Below are 18,287 nucleotides of genomic sequence, written 5' to 3'. Positions count from 1 at the left end.
CTCAAGAAAAATAATTTGGACGGTTTATTCATCATATTGGCCAACACACGGACAGACAACTAAATTATTTTAAAGTTTTACCTCCTGAGGCCGTTTTGGCTTCCCTGTGCTCTATACAGTATTTATTTTAACATAAGGGACATTCAATTCAAATTAAATAAAATATACACTCACCAAGCACTTTTTTTTAGGTATTTATTACACTTATTTTGTAGACTTCTACTGCTGTAGCCTATCCACTGTTGTAATGTATGGTTATTCGCATAACTGTCACCTTCCTGTCAGCTTTGACCACTCTGGCCATTTTGCTCTGACATCTCTCATTAACAAGGCATTTCTGTTTGCAGAACCACTGCTCACTGGATTTCTTTTTATTTTTCCACCATTCTTTGAAAACTCTAGAGACTAGTGCATGTGAAAATCCCAGGAGATCAGCAGTTTCTGAGATACTCAAACCACCCTGTCTGCCACCAACAATCATTCCACAAGTCAGTTAGATCACATTTTTCCCCCATTTTGATCATTGATGTGAACATTAACTGAAGCTCCTGACCTGTATCTACATGATTGTATGCACTGCATTGCTGCCACACAATGATTGGCTGATTAGATAATCGCAGGAATAAGTATGTGTAATAAAGTAAAATAAAATGCTGGGTGAGTGTATATACAGTGCATCCGGAAAGTATTCACAGCGCTTCACTTTTCCCACATTTTGTTATGTTACAGCCTTATTCCAAAATGGAATAAATTCATTTTTTTCCTCAAAATTCTACACACAACACCCCATAATGACAACATGAAAGAAGTTTTTTTTGAAATATTTGCAAATTTATTAAAAATAAAAAACTAAGAAATCACATGTACATAAGTATTCACAGCCTTTACCATGAAGCTTAAAATTGAGCTCAGGTGCATCCTGTTTCCACTGATCAACCTTGAGATGTTTCTACAGCTTAATTGGAGTCCACCTGTGGTAAATTCAGTTGATTGGACATGATTTGGAAAGGCACACACCTGTTTATATAAGGTCCCACAGTTGACAGTGCAATCAAGCATGAAGTCAAAGGAATTGTCTGTAGATCTCCGAGACAGGTTTGTCTCGAGGCAGAAATCTGGGGAAGGGTACAGAAAAATTTCTGCTGCTTTGAAGGTCCCAATGAGCACACTGGCCTCCATCATTCGTAAATGGAAGAAGTTCGAAACCACCAGGACTCTTCCTAGAGCTGGCCGCCCGTCTAAACTGAGCAATCGGAGGAGAAGGGCCTTAGTCAGGGAGGTAATCAAGAACCGATGGTCACTCTGTCAGAGCTCCAGCATTCCTCTGTGGAGAGAGGAGAACCTTCCAGAAGAACAACCATCTCTGCAGCAATTCACCAATCAGGCCTGTATGGTAGACTGGCCAGATGGAAGCCACTCCTTAGTAAAAGGCACATGGCAGCCCGCCTGGAGTTTGCCAAAAGGCACCTGAAGGACTCTGAGACCATGAGAAACAAAATTCTCTGGTCTGATGAGACAAAGATTGAACTCTTTGGCGTGAATGCCAGGCGTCATGTTTGGAGGAAACCAGGCACCGCTCATCACCTGGCCAATACCATCCCTACAGTGAAGCATGGTGGTGGCAGCATCATGCTGTGGGGATGTTTTTCAGCGGCAGGAACTGGGAGACTAGTCAGGATTGAGGGAAAGATGAATGCAGCAATGTACAGAGACATCCTGGATGAAAACCTGCTCCAGAGTGCTCTTGACCTCAGACTGGGGCGATGGTTCATCTTTCAGCAGGACAACGACCCTAAGCACACAGCCAAGATATCAAAGGAGTGGCTTCAGGACAACTCTGTGAATGTCCTTGAGTGGCCCAGCCAGAGCCCAGACTTGAATCCGATTGAACATCTCTGGAGAGATCTGAAAATGGCTGTGCACCGACGCTCCCCATCCAACCTGATGGAGCTTGAGAGGTGCTGCAAAGAGGAATAGGCGAAACTGCCCAAAGATAGGTGTGCCAAGCTTGTGGCATCATATTCAAAAAGACTTGAGGCTGTAATTGCTGCCAAAGGTGCATCAACAAAGTATTGAGCAAAGGCTGTGAATACTTATGTACATGTGATTTCTTAGTTTTTTATTTTTAATAAATTTGCAAAAATTTCAAAAACTTCTTTCATGTTGTCATTATGGGGTGTTGTGTGTAGAATTTTGAGGAAAAAAATGAATTTACTCCATTTTGGAATAAGGCTGTAACATAACAAAATGTGGGAAAAGTGAAGCGCTGTGAATACTTTCCGGATGCACTGTATATATTCACTGCAACATGTTTTTGTCAACTAAGACACTTGTATTATGTAAAGAAAAAGGCCTTGTGGGTCTCACTTGTGTAGGCCTATGGTCACTGAGGTCAAATCATTTACATTTAAATGCAGAGAACAACAAAGTTGTAGGCCTATTTTTAGTTTTGAACGAGCAGACAGTTTCTTAATTGGTCGCTTTAAACCGGCTTTAAATGTAAACAATGTCGTGTTGAAGTCACAAGGAATTTCTGTAAATGTAGATAATTAAGATTTTAGAGAGCATATCCATCATTCAGACATGAAAGCGGCCAGAACGACCTGTGTTCATCTCTATGGCATGCGGACCCTCACTGATGGTAATCGACAGCGACGCACGGTTAAAGCATGACCTACTTTATGCGCTGTTGAGCTATGTCAGCCTGAGTGAATCTATGAAATTTTAATGATGGAAGTACCTCATTTTTTAAATTAAAAACCAACTTCAGTCATAAAAATGACAACAAGTTTACTTGAGGTTAGCCTTTTTGCACTTTTTAATGTGGTGAAAATAGAATGCCTTCCAAAACCTTTCTCTGAAGAATTTTTTTTTTGAAAAGAGGGTAGACTACTCTAGGCTACAAAACGATTGAATTATTCATGATGCAGCATATCCTTCTGAATAATTAATTGACACACGGTTCAACATTCTACCGCTCTTGGCTCAAACGATTTCCGTGGGCCTATTGATAGTTTAATAAATCCACCCTGTTGTTTCACTGGTACGTTGGCTGTTTTCTTGCACTGAATGTAATATAACAGCAACAATTTTGCGAAATGATGATGGTGATGATGATGATGATGATGATAATAATAATACTAATAATAATAATAATAATAATAATAATAATAATAACAACAATACTAATCATCATAATAATATAATAATATACCTATATATGTATAATAACAATATTTTTAATTATATGCTGCTATTATTAATCTATATGTATGTCTTACTCCATATTGTACATTGGCCTACTGCCATAAATGAATGCTCATGGAGGATATAAACCTATTTTACATCGCACGTGATATACATAATGTAAAAACATTGCAGCTAGAGAATGCATTAAGCCTTATGCAATCCCTAATTATTACACTCAAATTTAGAAGTAGACATTTCATATAGCAAAGTTAAGCATCTGAATTTTTTTTTCACGTTAATTCTCTACGCAATCAGGCATAGTTAACTCAACCTATGATTATCAATTTTCACAGATTCATTAACAAGAATTCCCAATTCTATGCCATGAACTCCATACAATCCCAGGTTACATGGTTTCCACTCAAAAGGCTATACATTGCATACTGGGCGGAGTTTAGAAATTATCATAGACCACATATTCATGACCTATATGGGCCTACCTTCTAATCTAGATAAGTGGGAGCGGCACGTCAGTGGCTACCACCATCATTCGCTTCCCGGGCGGAGTGGGGATACTGTCAGCGCACACACCGGATACTTTCTGACTGAGCGCCGAAAGCTGAGAGTTGCAGAACGCCACAGCGGTGTCATCCTTTTTGTTTTAAGTTGAAGCAAACGTTTGAATTTCTCAGGTCTTGCTGAGATGGTAGATTATCACGCCGCAAATAATCAAAACCAACAATATCCCTCCGGGGGCCCGCCGACATACATGGAACAGGAAAATGACTGGGATCGGGACCTGCTTCTCGACCCGGCCTGGGAGAAACAGCAGAGAAAGGTAAATGAAAAACGGGCGGTGCGGAATGGGAGAGGTCGGGGACTGTTTTGGGCCTCGCGTCGCAAGTCAATTGATGGGTTGAAGAGAATAGGTGGGCCCATACCTTCTGATATACGGTGGTGGCTATCAGAAAAATAATCTGGCTTGCTTTTTCGATGAGTATGAAATGGCTAACGAAAAACATGCCATTTTCAGAGTAGCAAGCTAGCTAGCCATTAGCTATGAAACATGACTATTGTCTGGAACATTGTGAAGCAGTTTTTGGCCGTAATGAACTTTTTTTTGTCGCAAATATAAGGATATGTCCTTCCAATGTGCGTATTTTAGGAAGGATAATAATAAAACATAATAAAAAAATTAAATATATTTTGTGTTGAAATTGGGGGGTGTCCCCGAGTTCAATCCAGCTGTGTTAGGTTTAAGCAAACATGTCCAACGTTAGCCAGTTGACAAATACGTGTTCATTATGTCGTCGCCTGGTCGAATCCGAACTTTGCTTGGCTTTGGTAAAAAAGTAAATGATAAAACGCTGAGCTATGGCTAAGCTAGAACTAGCAGAAACTTAAATTGTACGCAGGGTGTGGCGACCTTTCGAAGTGTTCAGATACGAACAATTCAGAATAATGTTGATGTTGCTAACTTAGCTTGCTAAATTGTCTAGCGAGGGCTATCGGAAGAGTGCAGCAGAATAACCTGAAATGGTTTGAAATGTGGAATTTCAGTGGCGCGGTAGCTAACCAAATGATTTGCATTCTTTATGGTGAAGTGACAACATTCCAAGCATTACTTTACGACATATTACTGCACAGCGTTTCGACTGTCAGTCTTCGTTACTGAGGCGATCGATGCTAATAAAAGCAGCTCCCTCCTTACGCCAACTTTTGCCTTGGAATGTGTCGCAAACTAGCAGAGGTCAAAGTCTCAGTCTAACCAAAAATGATTAACAAAACATAACAGCCCCAAATACTATTGTACTCACTGGAATAGTATTGCGGTATAGGCTCCATGTTTGTACGTTTAGTAGTATTATAGACTACGTGTCGTGTGCGTGGAAAAGACTAAAACTGGTCAGAGGTGTTGCACTTTCACTAGCTGGACGTGTTTACTTGTAGAGACGGGGGGAATCAAGGGCAAATGGTTTGTGTTGCACCCCGCCGTGCCCGATATTGCGTAAAGATTGGCGGCTCCCTCGTGCTTCCACTGGAACGTGTGCGGATGTTGCAATACACGGTCAAACAAATGGAAGTGGTTCTTGATAAGATGTGCCCTCTACATTACGTCTTGTATTAAAATGTATGCAAGACTTGATTTTTCAGTCATTTAGCTTTGTTAAAGTTTTTGTGTTATGTGCATTCTCTTTGTAGCTGACATAACACACCTGTTGTATACCCCCCCCCCCCCCTTACACACCCATATACACACAATTGATGTACTATACTATGGCTATAAACCTGAGCAGCTCACTGCCTAAATATGTTAACTGACTGGAGTTTTGGTGACTAAGAGAGCCAGATAACATCAGTGGCATTCATAAAGTCAGGTTGCTGAAAGACGTCATGTATCATTAAGCCCTTTTTGTTTCAGGCTTTTGTGTTTGCACATGAAATATCTATTTTGAGAAATGTGAAATTATAAATATGTTTGTCATCATGAATTTGGGCAGAACTCTATTTGGAGGTCATCTTTCAGGATTTCTTCTCCGCCTCTGAGGTATATAAAAAAAAAAAAAGGCTTTTGCACAGGTTTTGTAAAGCAACACCAGTCAATACCAGTGTTTGTGTACAGAGCCTTTTGTTAGTTTGGCCCTGCCTTTAAAGGCTGGCCAAGTTCAGGACTTTTTCCGAACAACTTAATCACATAGCCTAAATGTACTGAACATGATCATTTAAGTTTGGCAAAGTCACAAATCCCCCTGTTTTCTAAGCGAGTTAATTAAAACTCACAAAAAGTATTTGAATCCAAAACAATGACTTATTTAACACCAGGTCTGATTCAGATAACATAGATTTGCAATGGCTGTTGTAGATGATCCTTTGAGTGAATCGATTCTGTTTTGGGCGCGGTGAAGAGTCACACCGCTGCTTCCCTGACGGCTGGAAACGTTTGGGATAATTGGTGGAAAACCGTACACAGCCCCGATGGACTCCGCTTGCCTGTGCAAATGTGCAAACCGGAAACCAAATCAGATAATATTCGTCTAGGATTTGCGCCTGTCGCGGGCAAACCGAAAGTGGTGATGCAGCGATGCGACGGTTTCCGCCGCGGCCTCCTCACATGCGCCGCGCCTGCTGTGACCGGCCCCGTAACGGATCCGTGTTCATGCAAATAACGCCATCCCCACACTGCCCTGCAATGATTGCAGACCGATAGCCGATGGGGTTTGTGGGAGCGTCGACAAGTAGTCAATAAAACAGCATTTGAGTACGTAGATGAATATTCAAAACTTTGTGAGACAGTCTGCTGCAGACCTGCACTGTAATAGCTTCGCGTGTTCACGCGCTCGCCTCTGAGCGCTGAGTCACACCACTACACTGCAGTTAGTCCGTCTCAATATAGGTCATTTGAGATGCTGCAGGTGGAGTTGCGCAGAACGGTTTCAATTCATAAGCATCTCCAAATGAGGATGCGTTTGTACAATAGGGGTGATAGGAATACGATGCCTCGATTTCGATCAATGCATCTGTTCAAAGATCTACTCCAGTCAATGCAACATTTTCGTTCATTATGAATAATAGAATCATATAAGATTTATTTAAATGACCATAATTGGAAGGCCTTTTGCTCTCGAGCAACACTGCCAACATCTCACCCTTTCCTCGACCTCATCAGGTGTTACAGTTGAAGGGGTGCAGTTTGATTGGTCAGTTGTTTATGTGACTGAGAGTTGAAGGGGTGCAGCTTGATTGGTCAGTTGTTTGTGTATGTGACAGAGTTGAAGGGGTGCAGTCTGATTGGTCAGTTGTTTATGTGACTGAGAGTTGAAGGGGTGCAGTCTGATTGGTCAGTTGTTTATGTGACAGAGTTGAAGGGGTGCAGCTTGATTGGTCAGTTGTTCGTGACTGAGAGTTGAAGGGGTGAAGCTTGATTGGTCAGTTGTTTGTGACTGAGAGTTGAAGGGGTGCAGCTTGATTGGTCAGTTGTTTGTGACTGAGAGTTGAAGGGGTGCAGCTTAATTGGTCAGTTGTTTGTGACAGAGTTGAAGGGGTGCCGTCTGACTGGGCAGATGTTTGTGCGGGTGGGGCTCACGGGGACCTGCGGACAGGATGCCCAGTGATGTCACAGGCTCAGGGTTCCTGGCTGCTCGTGTCACCTGACGAAGGCCCTGCAGGGGTGTGCTGGACCCCTCCCTGCTTGTGGGGACAGTGGCACAAGCCAGCCCTGAAAACGCCTCCCTTTCTCCCAGACCTCTGATCTGCTCTGAGCGAGAGAGTGAGAAAGAGAGAGAGAGACAGGGAGAGAGAGATTGGAATGTAACCCAGTGCTCTTCACCGCAGAGCTTTCTGGGGGAAAGCTTGTGTTTCAAGCTTATTATAGCCTGCAGGAGTGGGTTTTGGAGGGGGGGGGGGTGATGATGATGATGATTATTATTATTATTATTTATTTTTTTTGTCCTTCCTTGCTGACTGACAGGGATTGCAGGGCTGCAGATGTGGTTGGTGCAGGGGGGTGGGAACGGGCCACAGGCCTGTCCACTGCTGCATGTGGAAGGTTCCCCCCCCCAAACTATATGTTTTTTTGAAGTGGAGGCGGATGCGGTTTGTGTGTTTTTGTGTCAGAGGAATTTTTCACGGTCTGTTTCTCCCCCCGTCTTTCTGTTGCAGCTCCTCATTCGACAGGCAGCGGGAGCGGCCAATGAGAATGTGGACTTAAATGGTTGTGGGAAGTTCCGCGTTAGGGGGTCGGGGGGTGGCGGGGGGGGGGCTGACCAATGGAGGGGCGTGATTGTGTGTGTTTGGCGAGGATGGCTAAGTGCCATTGTGCACATGAGCAGCACAAGGCGGCATGAGAGGGGCTTTTAAGCCCGCTCCGCGGCGGCCGCCGCGCTTTGTCCCGGGCAGTTTGGCCTGGTACCCGTCATTGCCTGTGGCAGCAGGGGCAGGTCCGTTTCCTTTGGTCTCTCGTGAATAGCTTGAGCCATTGAACAAAAAAAAAATCCCTATGGAGACTACCATTGTTGGCATTGATGGTGTATTTAGGCCTATGTGTTTGAGTTATGCCGGCACAAGTTTGTGTCTGTTTGACTGTGTCAGCAATTGTAGGTCACAGTGGAGGGGAAGGATGGATGTGTCTGTGTCTGTGTACCTGTGTTTTTGTGTGTGTGTGTGTGTGTGTGTGTGTGTGTGTGTGTTTGTGGAGGGGAAGGATGGATGTATCTGTGTCTGTGTGTGTGTGTGTGTGTGTGTGGGGGTGTGTGTGTGGAAGGATGGATGTGTCTGTGTCTGTGTGTGTCTGTGTGTGTCTGTGTGTGTGTGTGTGTAATAATGGATGTGTCTGTGTCTGTGTCTGTGTGTCTGTGTGTCTGTGTGTCTGTGTGTCTGTGTGTCTGTGTGTCTGTGTGTCTGTGTGTCTGTGTGTGTGTGTGTGTGTTCATGGTTCAGGCCTGCTGCTCTGAGCATTCACAGGCAGTTCTGAGAATGGAATGTGCATTGAGGTGCGGTGGTGTCAGCACAGTGGGGGAAGGGCATTTCTGGGGGTTGGGGTGGATTATTTTTTGTTTGGAGGGGGAAGTGAGTTTTTCCACATAACAGAGAAATTGCATTCAGGGTTTGGCCTTCAGGGGTGGGGGGTTGGGGCATTAAAATCTGCTTCTTTTCAGTACACAACATTCCCTCCCACCCTCCCACCACGCTCTGAGAATTTAGCCAGTCAGCGCTATGGAGTCAGAGGCCTGGCCACTGGTGTCTGTGTGTGTGTCTGTGTGTCTGTGTCTGTGCATACACACATACACACACACACACGCATGTTAGACACGTCGTCAGCCACCGCCCGTTGTGATGAACTCGTATAGAATATATTTTTGGCGGCTGTGAGCACGGTCTCGGTCTACTTCTCGCGCAGGTGAGAAGCATGGGGCACGTCTACAGCGACTACGCCTGCATGGTAGCCATTTCGGGCCCTCTTTCGTCAGGCCTCAGACAGATGCTGGGGCTGTTAATTTTAGACGCTGTAGTGAGCGTACGCCGGTCACAGCCTGTACGCCCATAAATCAGCCTGGAGTTATTTGTAGATGATTTAGATGCGGTGGCGGTTATTTAGATGCAGCGATTATTTAGATGCCTGACGTTATTGTCATGTTTGAGAGCCGCATGTTCCAAATGCCTTTCGGTTGAAGGTGTAATGGCAGTCCGGCCACTGCCAGTGCGCTCTGATTTGTGCTGCGAGAACCTTAAATGCGGCGATGATGGGGTGACTGAACCGATCTGGACCTCGCCCTCTGACCTCTGACACCCCCCCCACCCCCTACCAACGTCACCCTCTCCCACCCTGATGTCGATCTCACAGTGAAAAATTGAAAGTGACCGAGTAATTTTTTTGGCCGGTGCAGATGCATGCACCGATAATCCAGGTGACTTCAGGGGAAAAACCACAAATGTACCCACCATCTACAGTGTATATTTCCTAAGAGCTTTTTGCTTTATTCTAATGGGTAGAAAGCAGAGATGGTAACTGATAGAGAAGGGACCGCAGCGGAGAGAGTGATGTGGCTCGATCCCTCGCCCGCGGTGGATCGGGATGGTGTACGGCTGTAGTCGGCTACCCAACAGACTCGCTTTAAGTGGATAACTTTCAGTGACATGGCCGCTGTCCAGGCTCAATGTTTCAGAGATCAGCTTAAATTTGTTAACGGGGCCTACTTTTGTATTTGTCGTTAAAGCAAATTGCTTAATCTTAATTAGTTCTGAAAGCCAAATTGTAAAATGAAAACGTTAAATAGATTTGCTCGGAGCTGGAAGGGAGCACAAGGATGAGTCTGTTGTTGGACGGCCGTGGTAGGAGCAGACTGAATCCTCACTGCAGGAGCCTTCCAGAAGAGCAAGCCAACCTAAAGCTGACCTTTTGCAGGAGCGGGTCTCTCCGCCTTCCAGCCGGCGGTCTGCTTTTCTCATCAACACGCTGCATTTCTCTAGATGTTGCAGTAGCCCAAAAACAGGGCTGGTCTGTTACATCATTTCTCTGGGCTGTGGTCGTTCATGTCCTTTCTGATCTGAATGAAGGCAGATAATTACAGTTTGTGCAGTGTCGTGCCTGAAACGCCTCGCTGTGAATTCGCACATCTGAAGCGCCCTGACACGCTGCATGATCAGACTTGCACTTTGGCTGTTTGTTGACCTGTGCGAATCCGCCACGGGTGCGCAGTGATAACAGGGGCTGGCGGTTATTAGCGGTGGGACCTCTGTTCCTTTTTTTTTAACGGGACCTCGCCGTCAGAAAAGAGAGACGCGAACCCTGCGTGTCGCAACTGGTTCCTCTCTTTCCAACTTCTGTGAGAAGAGGTGCACTTCTCTTACCGCCGCCCGCGGTTGGGCAACACTCTTCCCAGTCGAGTCCGGCGGGTTTTCGGAGCAAGTGTTTCGCCAGCTGCCGTACGTGTCGAAAGTGCGGCGACCTGCGAGTGCGTCTAATAACTGATCCACTCAAGTAATCGAGCGGTCTGGGCTGCGGAACCATGGGAACAGGCTTACAAATTCCCATCGTATGCTCAGTGTCCTTCAGCGGATATCTACATTCCTTTGTTCAAAGCTAGCGGCCTTACCGCCCAAACCCGCTCCCACTTCCCTGATCATAAAGCGGCAAAGGGACGGGGTTTATTGGAGAACCCCCCTCGTAAACACCGCTAGTCCCTGTACCCGCCCCCCCCCCACTGCCCCCGCCTTGGCTAATTGCCCCTTTTCGGTGTCCAGCACCACTTGCCATGTGGTTTAAATCATTCACCAGTGTGCACTTTCCTCGACTGGCCAACTTTCTCTCCCAAAAACCCTACAAAGAAAAAGTGGGAAACAGGCTGTTCCTGGTTTTGGAAGGGGGGGGGGGGGGGGTGAGAGTTTGTTTTAGGGCATCCTCAGCGAAGGATTACTGCCAGCAAATTGGGGCAAAAAACCCTCTGTTTTTGTCAGATCTCCTCAGGCAACTGACGACGTCTGGAGTCAACATGTTGAGTCGCTGCTGGATGAGATTTTGGCCAGGCCTGGCCTGTGTGCTTTCAAAGTGGATTTCACCCCGCTAGAATCTGATACAACCTGACCTCACTTCCTTTCCAGCTCCATGGCAACGTGGCTGAGTGTCGAGTGACCAATCAAGGGTCAGGAGGGTGGGGCATTTGATCTGGTGTTTGCCCGTGCCTCTGGGCCTGAATGACACATCCCAGTAATTTGCCAAAGGCTGGGTTTGGTTCCTGACCAGCAAGCCAGGGCTGTGCAAGGAGCATGAGCACAGAAATGTGCTCTCCGGGCCTCAGCCGAAAGGCCAAGGACAGCAGGCAGACTGTATTTTTCATGTTTGTGTTCCTTTTTCTTTTTTCATTTTGCCTTCTAAATTTGCACTCGGTGCATAGTCTTGTGGGATTAGTGAGGAAACGTGGACAATGATGTACAGTTTTGAGTTGCAGTGTGTATATATTTATGTTTTTTTTGTTTTTTTTTAAGCATTTTACTGACCTACTTATTGATATCTGTAAACTAATTTCTCAATTGAATCAGTCAGGAGGTGCAAAAGTCACACTTCACGGATAAATGATTAACCTGCTATTCACGGTTAATCATTTATCATTACCCCTTCCATGTCCACATCTTCATGTGCACGTTTTCAGACGTCATACCCGAGGTGGTGGTTGGTGGCTGGAGCATGTCCATTCGGTAGCTGATGGCTGTGATTTCAGCAGTGATCACGCAGTGACTCACTCGCTCCTACGAAAGAGGAACAGCAGAGGATTTGACCCGTCTCTTTTTACTGCTAGTCTTAGTGCGCGTGGAATCGGCCATTGTTGATTTAGCGGTGGTTTTGTTGACTGACCGGAAGTTCCTGCAGAAAAGCGTGACATCACCGCAGGATGAGTAACCCTCCCAGGCCCGCATACTGCTTCCCCTCCCCAGCGTCTTTTTCCCTTGCTAATGCACATCTAAATTGGGTAGATTCTAGCTGGATGTTGGGTTGGGTTGGGTTGGGGCCTTTTCCTCTGGCCTGGTCCCAGCAGATGCAAATGTAGATGGAGGGGCGGTGCGGTGGGTGATTGGGTGGATGGACATGTCCAGGGCCCCCTCGTATTAAGTGTTGACCATGGCCGCTGTCTCTAAGTGAAGGAGACATTTGTGTTGTGCCACTTCTTTAACGAGGATCGCGGCCGTGTGTGAGGGATTCCTCCATTCCTTTGCGGGCAAGCGGATTCCACCCCGATTAAAGGGCCAGATGTATAGCTGCTCCCAAACCCCACCCCCACCCTCACCACATCCCATCTGTCGCACAACTGTAAATGCAAAGATGCCCTACAATGCGGTCTTTACTTTGCCGTGATCTTTGCTACCCACTACGCCATCTTCACGTTACTTCCCTTGGCCAGATGACTACAGTATTTCTACTCTGCTGCCATTCTCTGTATGAGGGAAATCCATGTGTGAACCACCACCTGAAAACGAATAGGGGAAAAGTCTCAGTCAGTAGTTTTTTAGTTTTATGTATTCGGACCCTTTGCGGGGGGCGATTCCATCGGGGTAGAGGTGACAGCAGTGACCTCGTGCGCTGCATGCAGACTGATTGAGCTCTGAGAAATGCGTCACAGTGCTGTCAGACCATCCCCCCCCTTCCCCCCCCCCCTCTCCCAGTGGGCTTGACCCAGTCAACGATACTGGAACATTACAGAAACCACTGTGGAATTCTGGTATTGAAATTTTGGCTTATCAGGGCTTCGTGCTTCTCATAGTTTCTCAGGGTGTTTCCCATGCTTCCTCACGCAGCTGTCGCTGCGCTCTCTTTTAAAAGTGCTACCTGACTTACCACTTGCGTTCCACAACTATTTACGCCACTTTTCACTGACCTTTGTGCTCCATGGTACTGTGCTCTGTCCAAGAGCATTTGTAAGTCCCAAACTGTGACCTTGGTCTCAAGTGTTTCAGGTGGTCTGTCAAGTGTCAAGTTTTTTGTTTTTTTTTTCTCTCCCAAACAATTGGCCTGTCTGTGTTGTTATTGAACATCTAAGAATTGTAATGTAATTGTAAGCTTCGAGCTCCCCTGACTATTGAAACTCATTCAGCCGCACTTTCCACACACCAGTGCATGTACGTGTAATCCCCAGGGGTGAGATGAACCAGTGCATGTACGTGTAATCCCCAGTGGTGCGGTGAACTCCCTCTGCTCCGGATGAACCCACAGAGCGTTTACAGACCCCCTGATTCAGCTTCAAACCTTCACCATGGCGCCAACGGGAACAGTGATGACTAAGGATAGTTGCCGGGCTAACGTGTCCATGGTTATTTCTTTGTAGGCTATATGTTGAATGTACACCCAGTGAAAGACTAGGTTCTTGTCTGCACAAGCCCAGACTAAAGAATAGATGTTTGTTTAGGGAATTATGCTGATCTACTTTCTCTGTAGATAATGTGTCCGTTATGTCTCTTCCCCAAGGAAAACAAGCCAGGCTCAGAAGAGATGATGAAATGGTCGTATAGTTAGATCCTCAGGCTGTGATCCACCAGTAATGGAAATTTGTACTTGATTAATCACGCCTAGGTTTCATTTGGGGTTAACTGGGGATAATGTCCACAGGCTTATGAGCAGATGTTTAAACCGACATGCAGTCTTGCTGGACAGGAGGATTAGACGGGTCAAAGTTGAGCAGATATACAGACGGACTGCAGATTTTTAAGACTGGTGCAACCTCTGCTGTGTATGTCTAGCTTCCTGAAGACAAGAATGGCTGCATTGTGGAAAGGGTGTAATAATAATAATTATACAACCGTTAGTTCCTACCTCACATTGTTATTGCCTGAGAAGACATTCAAAGGAGTGACATTATCTCACGATAAATTGCTCCTAACTTAGTGAAGTCAAACCGCTGTTTACTTTCGGTTGAAAACCTGCCGGTGGGCTGGATGCTCAGTGGCTGATCTTGTAAAACTTGTGTCCTGGCCTGTTCACTGATAAAGAAGCAGCCCCAAAAGGCTTTACTTGCGACTGCTTTCTACTTTGGTTGTGGAAACTTCCCTCTGCAGGAGCCTTCATGCAGTTGCGTCCTCACCCAATGTGGTAAGCTGTGCTGTGGACATCACCAAGCAGGACCGGGCCCCCTCTCAGCTCCCCAATCCCAGCTCCCCAATCCCAGCCCCTGCCATCCCCCAGTTGGGGGCTGAGGAAGTGAACGGAATGCATTGGTGGCTCTGAGACATGAGAGGAGCAAGCCTGCTAGATTAGATGCAGAGGAAGGAAGGAAGGCACTATGGCTTCTGTGGTTTCTCTCTTTTTTGATGTGTGAGCACTGAAAAGGGCCTCAGTACCAGCGGCTTTCTGTGCAAGGGAGGTCTGGAGGAAGAGGATGCCTCGTGGAGAAATGAAAGATGACCCTGGGAACATTACCCGCATTCAGCCCGTCGATGCAGGACTGGCCCCTGCTAGTGCAAGGCCCTTTTACTGAAGCGACGGCAGTTCCGCAGAGCAGGCTTTTTGCACCTCGTGGTTTCGGTAGCGTTTCATGCGTTTCTTCCGGTGTCAGTTTTTCCTCTGTGACTCGCAGACTCTCAGGCTCTCCTGACTCATCCGCACGCACAGAAGCTACGGGAAGGGGAGCAGACATCGGTGTCGGCAATCTCTCCCAATAAACCCAAAGCCCACCCCCCCCCCCCCGAAGGCAACATTTCATGAAAGAAGTCGTAAACAAAGGGCTCTGTGTGCAAGAACTAATGATGTTTCCTCCACAAGCCCCGCAATGCGGACCGATGACAGCGGCCAGCAATTTGATCTGCATTTTCAAACTGGGCAACTCTGCAGACACCCGATCTGAGCAGTGTGTGTCTTCAGCTAAGGTGCTTTCAGATAGTGGAAGAGGTGGCTTTTAAGGCCCCTGTCAGCATTTCAGACCTTACCCGTACTTGCCGTACCTGTTATGCAACCTACAGACAAACGGGTCAATTCTCAGGAATCCTGTAGTCCCTGATATGCTACAACTGGACAGGAAGTGCTCAAATCAAGAAAAGGGTGTTGGACAGGATGGCTGAGTTCCACCATTGGTCATGTGTCCTCCTGGACTATGGCTGCCTTTACATCCCTTGCATTGAACTTAGATCACAAACCTGAATCTTCTGCAGCTTGACATAGACCGGTCTGAAGCAGAACTTGCTGCAACTCTTGAAGGTGACCTGTTAACAGGAACATGCACAGGGCAGCCTGTAGCCTAGTGGCCACGGTATATGACTGGGACCCAGAAGGTTGGTGGTTCAAGACCAGGTGTAGTCGCAACAAGATTCCTCACAGCTATCAGGCCCTTAACCCTACATTATACTCCAGGGGGTATTGTCCCCGCTTTTGTCTAATCAACTGTAAGTGGCTTTGTATAAAAGCGTCAGTGAAATAGGACAAATAGTTTCTGTTATTATTCGGCCCATTTCCATGGAGGCTTGGCGGGCACCGAGGGTCTGCCACTGCTGTAGCAATCGAAGGACAGACTGTGCAGCGTTATTGAAGTCATCTAGAGTGGATTATCCACAGCAAGCCCTGTAATCCCCCCACCTGCTCGTATGAGACCCCTACCCCCTTCCCCTATCCCTCCTGCCTCTGCACCATCATCCCGAGACGGGCATTTGGCACGAACAAACCCCCGCCCCGCCCCAAACGGCATTACCACATTCTTAAAGCGTGTCTGGAACATCGCCTGAAACGTCATATTAGCAGGGTTAAGCTCCCCTCCCCTCCCATGAGAGCTTTTGCCAGTTGTGCGGATCGCGTAAGTGGTGGAGAGCTCGCCCCACTTCTTTCTGGGAGTCCATTACAAGCGATTCCCACACACCACCAAGACTTCTGAAGGCTGAGGTCTGGGATGCTCCACACCACATTAGATGAGTGTTTTGAACACCCCCCCCCCCCACCCTTCCCCTGCCCAAACTCCAAAACAGATGTTGCACAAGCTGCTCTAGGAGGGAAGAGTGACAGACTGGTTTTGAATAGAAGGTCCTCCCCTTGTGTGCCAAGGTGTAGTGTTTCTGTATACGAGGAGGAAGGACTACAGGTCCCCACAAGATTGTGTGCTCATGGAGGGATGTTTTTGGATTGTACAATGGTCTGTTTAGTAATCGTTACTTGTGAAATGGCTGTGCTGTGTGAGCATGCCTGTATGTGTGTGTGTATTGGTGCCTAGCGCAAAATCTGTATGTCCTTGCATTGTTCAATGGCAAGTTTGGCAACCGTTGCTTGTGTAATGGCTTTGTGTTGTGTTGTGTGTGTGTGTCTCTCTCTCTCTCTGTCAGGCAGGCTATAGGGCAGGGGTGGGGGGCTGGTCTGTGATTCTTTCTGGAATGTTTGTGGCGGGGGGAGGGGGAGGGGGAGGGGGGGGGGGGGGCAGGGTGTCGTCCAGACCTGGAACGCAGGCACAGGAACAAATAACACTCCCCAAGTGACTCGACGTTTCTTTTCTTTTTTTCTTTTTTTAACGGTCTTTGCTTTTTCCCCCCGCCCCCTCCTCCCTTCACTTCCTTTATAGCCCTGGTGTTACTCTGCGTGATGACTCACACGGTTGTAAATTCGGTTGTAGGCTGACCCACCATGCCTTCCAGGACGGAGCCCCCATTCTTTGACCCTCGTTCAGATCAAAAGCAGTTGCATGCAGTTCTGTACTGCTGGCTTTTTCATCTTTCAGTGGCCCTGGGAAGTCCCTTTGAGTGCCCGTCGTCCACACAAGGTGTTTAATTGATACTTTCTGTATGTGAGGCTGTAAAAGGACCCTTGCTTGAGTGGGGGGGGGGGTTAGGTCTGGGGTTGGGGGACAGTAGTCGGGGGTGGGCATGTGGCAGGATTACAGAATGACTGTGGAGTTGAGGGCAGTCGCCATGCTGCTATGACTACACGGTGCCTTCTTTTCAGGCATTTGATTTGTAGGCACACTTCCTGCTTGGTGGATGGGAGTCGCATTACACATTCCTTATCCCTTTAAACAAACAAACAGGCACCATAGATAACCCCCCCCCAAAGTGGAATCAGACTAGTATCAATTGGAAGTACTTTCTTCACACTTTTTTTTTTCTTGGCCTGTGACTCGGGTGTGGCTCTTAGCAGGTGCTCAGAGTTGACTTCTCTGAATCGCGTGGAGGTGGGGGGGGGGGGGGGGGTGTGCACCTTGTGGGCCATTGCATCATCGCCATAGTGACAGTCAGCCGAGTGCGTTTCCTTATAAGGAGAAGAGAGCGAGAGGCAGCGTGAGACAGGAAGAGGCAGTTAGGGCGACAATGCTGCCGACTGGGCCGGCCTGCCCTTCTCGTTTGGGCGCATTGTCTCAGCTCAGTCTCTGTCCTCCTTTCATCAGCCCTCTCTCTCTCTCTCTCTCTCTTTCTCTCTCTCCCTCTCCCTCTCCCTCCCTCCCTCCCGTTCTTCCGCCACCACTTTTTCCCCTCTCCTTCTCTCGGCCTGCGCTCCCGTCCCAGAAGGTCTCCGATCGAGCACAGCTCGTGCCGTTCCCAGAATTCCGCCGTCCCATTAATGTGCAAATCTCTCGGGGTTAAACAGAGAGCCCGAGATGATTTCCATTGCCGCGTTTCTTTTGGTCACGCGTTTTGTGACTTTATTTTCACCTTTTTGAAGAGGGAAACCGTTTCTATATACGTTGATTTCTGTAACTGATTATGTTGTGCCTGTTGGCTTTAGTTCAAATTATTTGAAAAGTTGATGAAATGTTGCGAAATCCAAATTCTTATGGGGAAACTGGCCACTGGACAAATGGGAAATGAAAACTTTGACGGAATCTTTACCAGTAGAGCTGGTTATTCCCCCACACGGATGAATCACACCTAAAGTAAGAGATGCGTTGGGATCAGTATATGTACATAATGCCCATCGTTATTAAATATTGTAACAACATGCTGAAAAATCCATCCATTATCTTTAACCCGCTTATCCTGAACAGGGTCGCAGGGGGCTCGAGCCTATCCCAGCATACATTGGGCGAAAGGCAGGAATACACCCTGGACAGGTCGCCAGTCCATCGCAGGGCACACACACCATTCACTCACACACTCATACCTATGGGCAATTTAGACTCTCCAATCAGCCTAACCTGCATGTCTTTGGA

General features: G+C 47.0%; 1 protein-coding gene across 2 annotated transcripts in view; it reads left to right on the top strand.

Annotated features, from left to right (window-relative positions):
• The first annotated feature begins 3,720 nt into the window (after positions 1 to 3,720).
• actn4 (actinin, alpha 4) overlaps positions 3,721 to 18,287 on the top strand; it is a 46,866-nt gene continuing 32,299 nt past the window's right edge. For both annotated transcript variants that reach the window (XM_061218307.1, XM_061218306.1), the window contains exon 1: positions 3,721 to 4,027. In XM_061218307.1, the coding sequence (XP_061074291.1) occupies positions 3,893 to 4,027 (135 nt within the window). In that variant the 5' untranslated portion in view covers positions 3,721 to 3,892. The remainder of the gene's footprint in view (positions 4,028 to 18,287) is intronic.

The sequence above is a fragment of the Conger conger genome, chromosome 13 (genome assembly GCF_963514075.1).
Source record: "Conger conger chromosome 13, fConCon1.1, whole genome shotgun sequence".
Lineage (NCBI taxonomy): Eukaryota > Metazoa > Chordata > Actinopteri > Anguilliformes > Congridae > Conger > Conger conger.
This window is presented reverse-complemented; position numbering and strand designations above follow the sequence as displayed.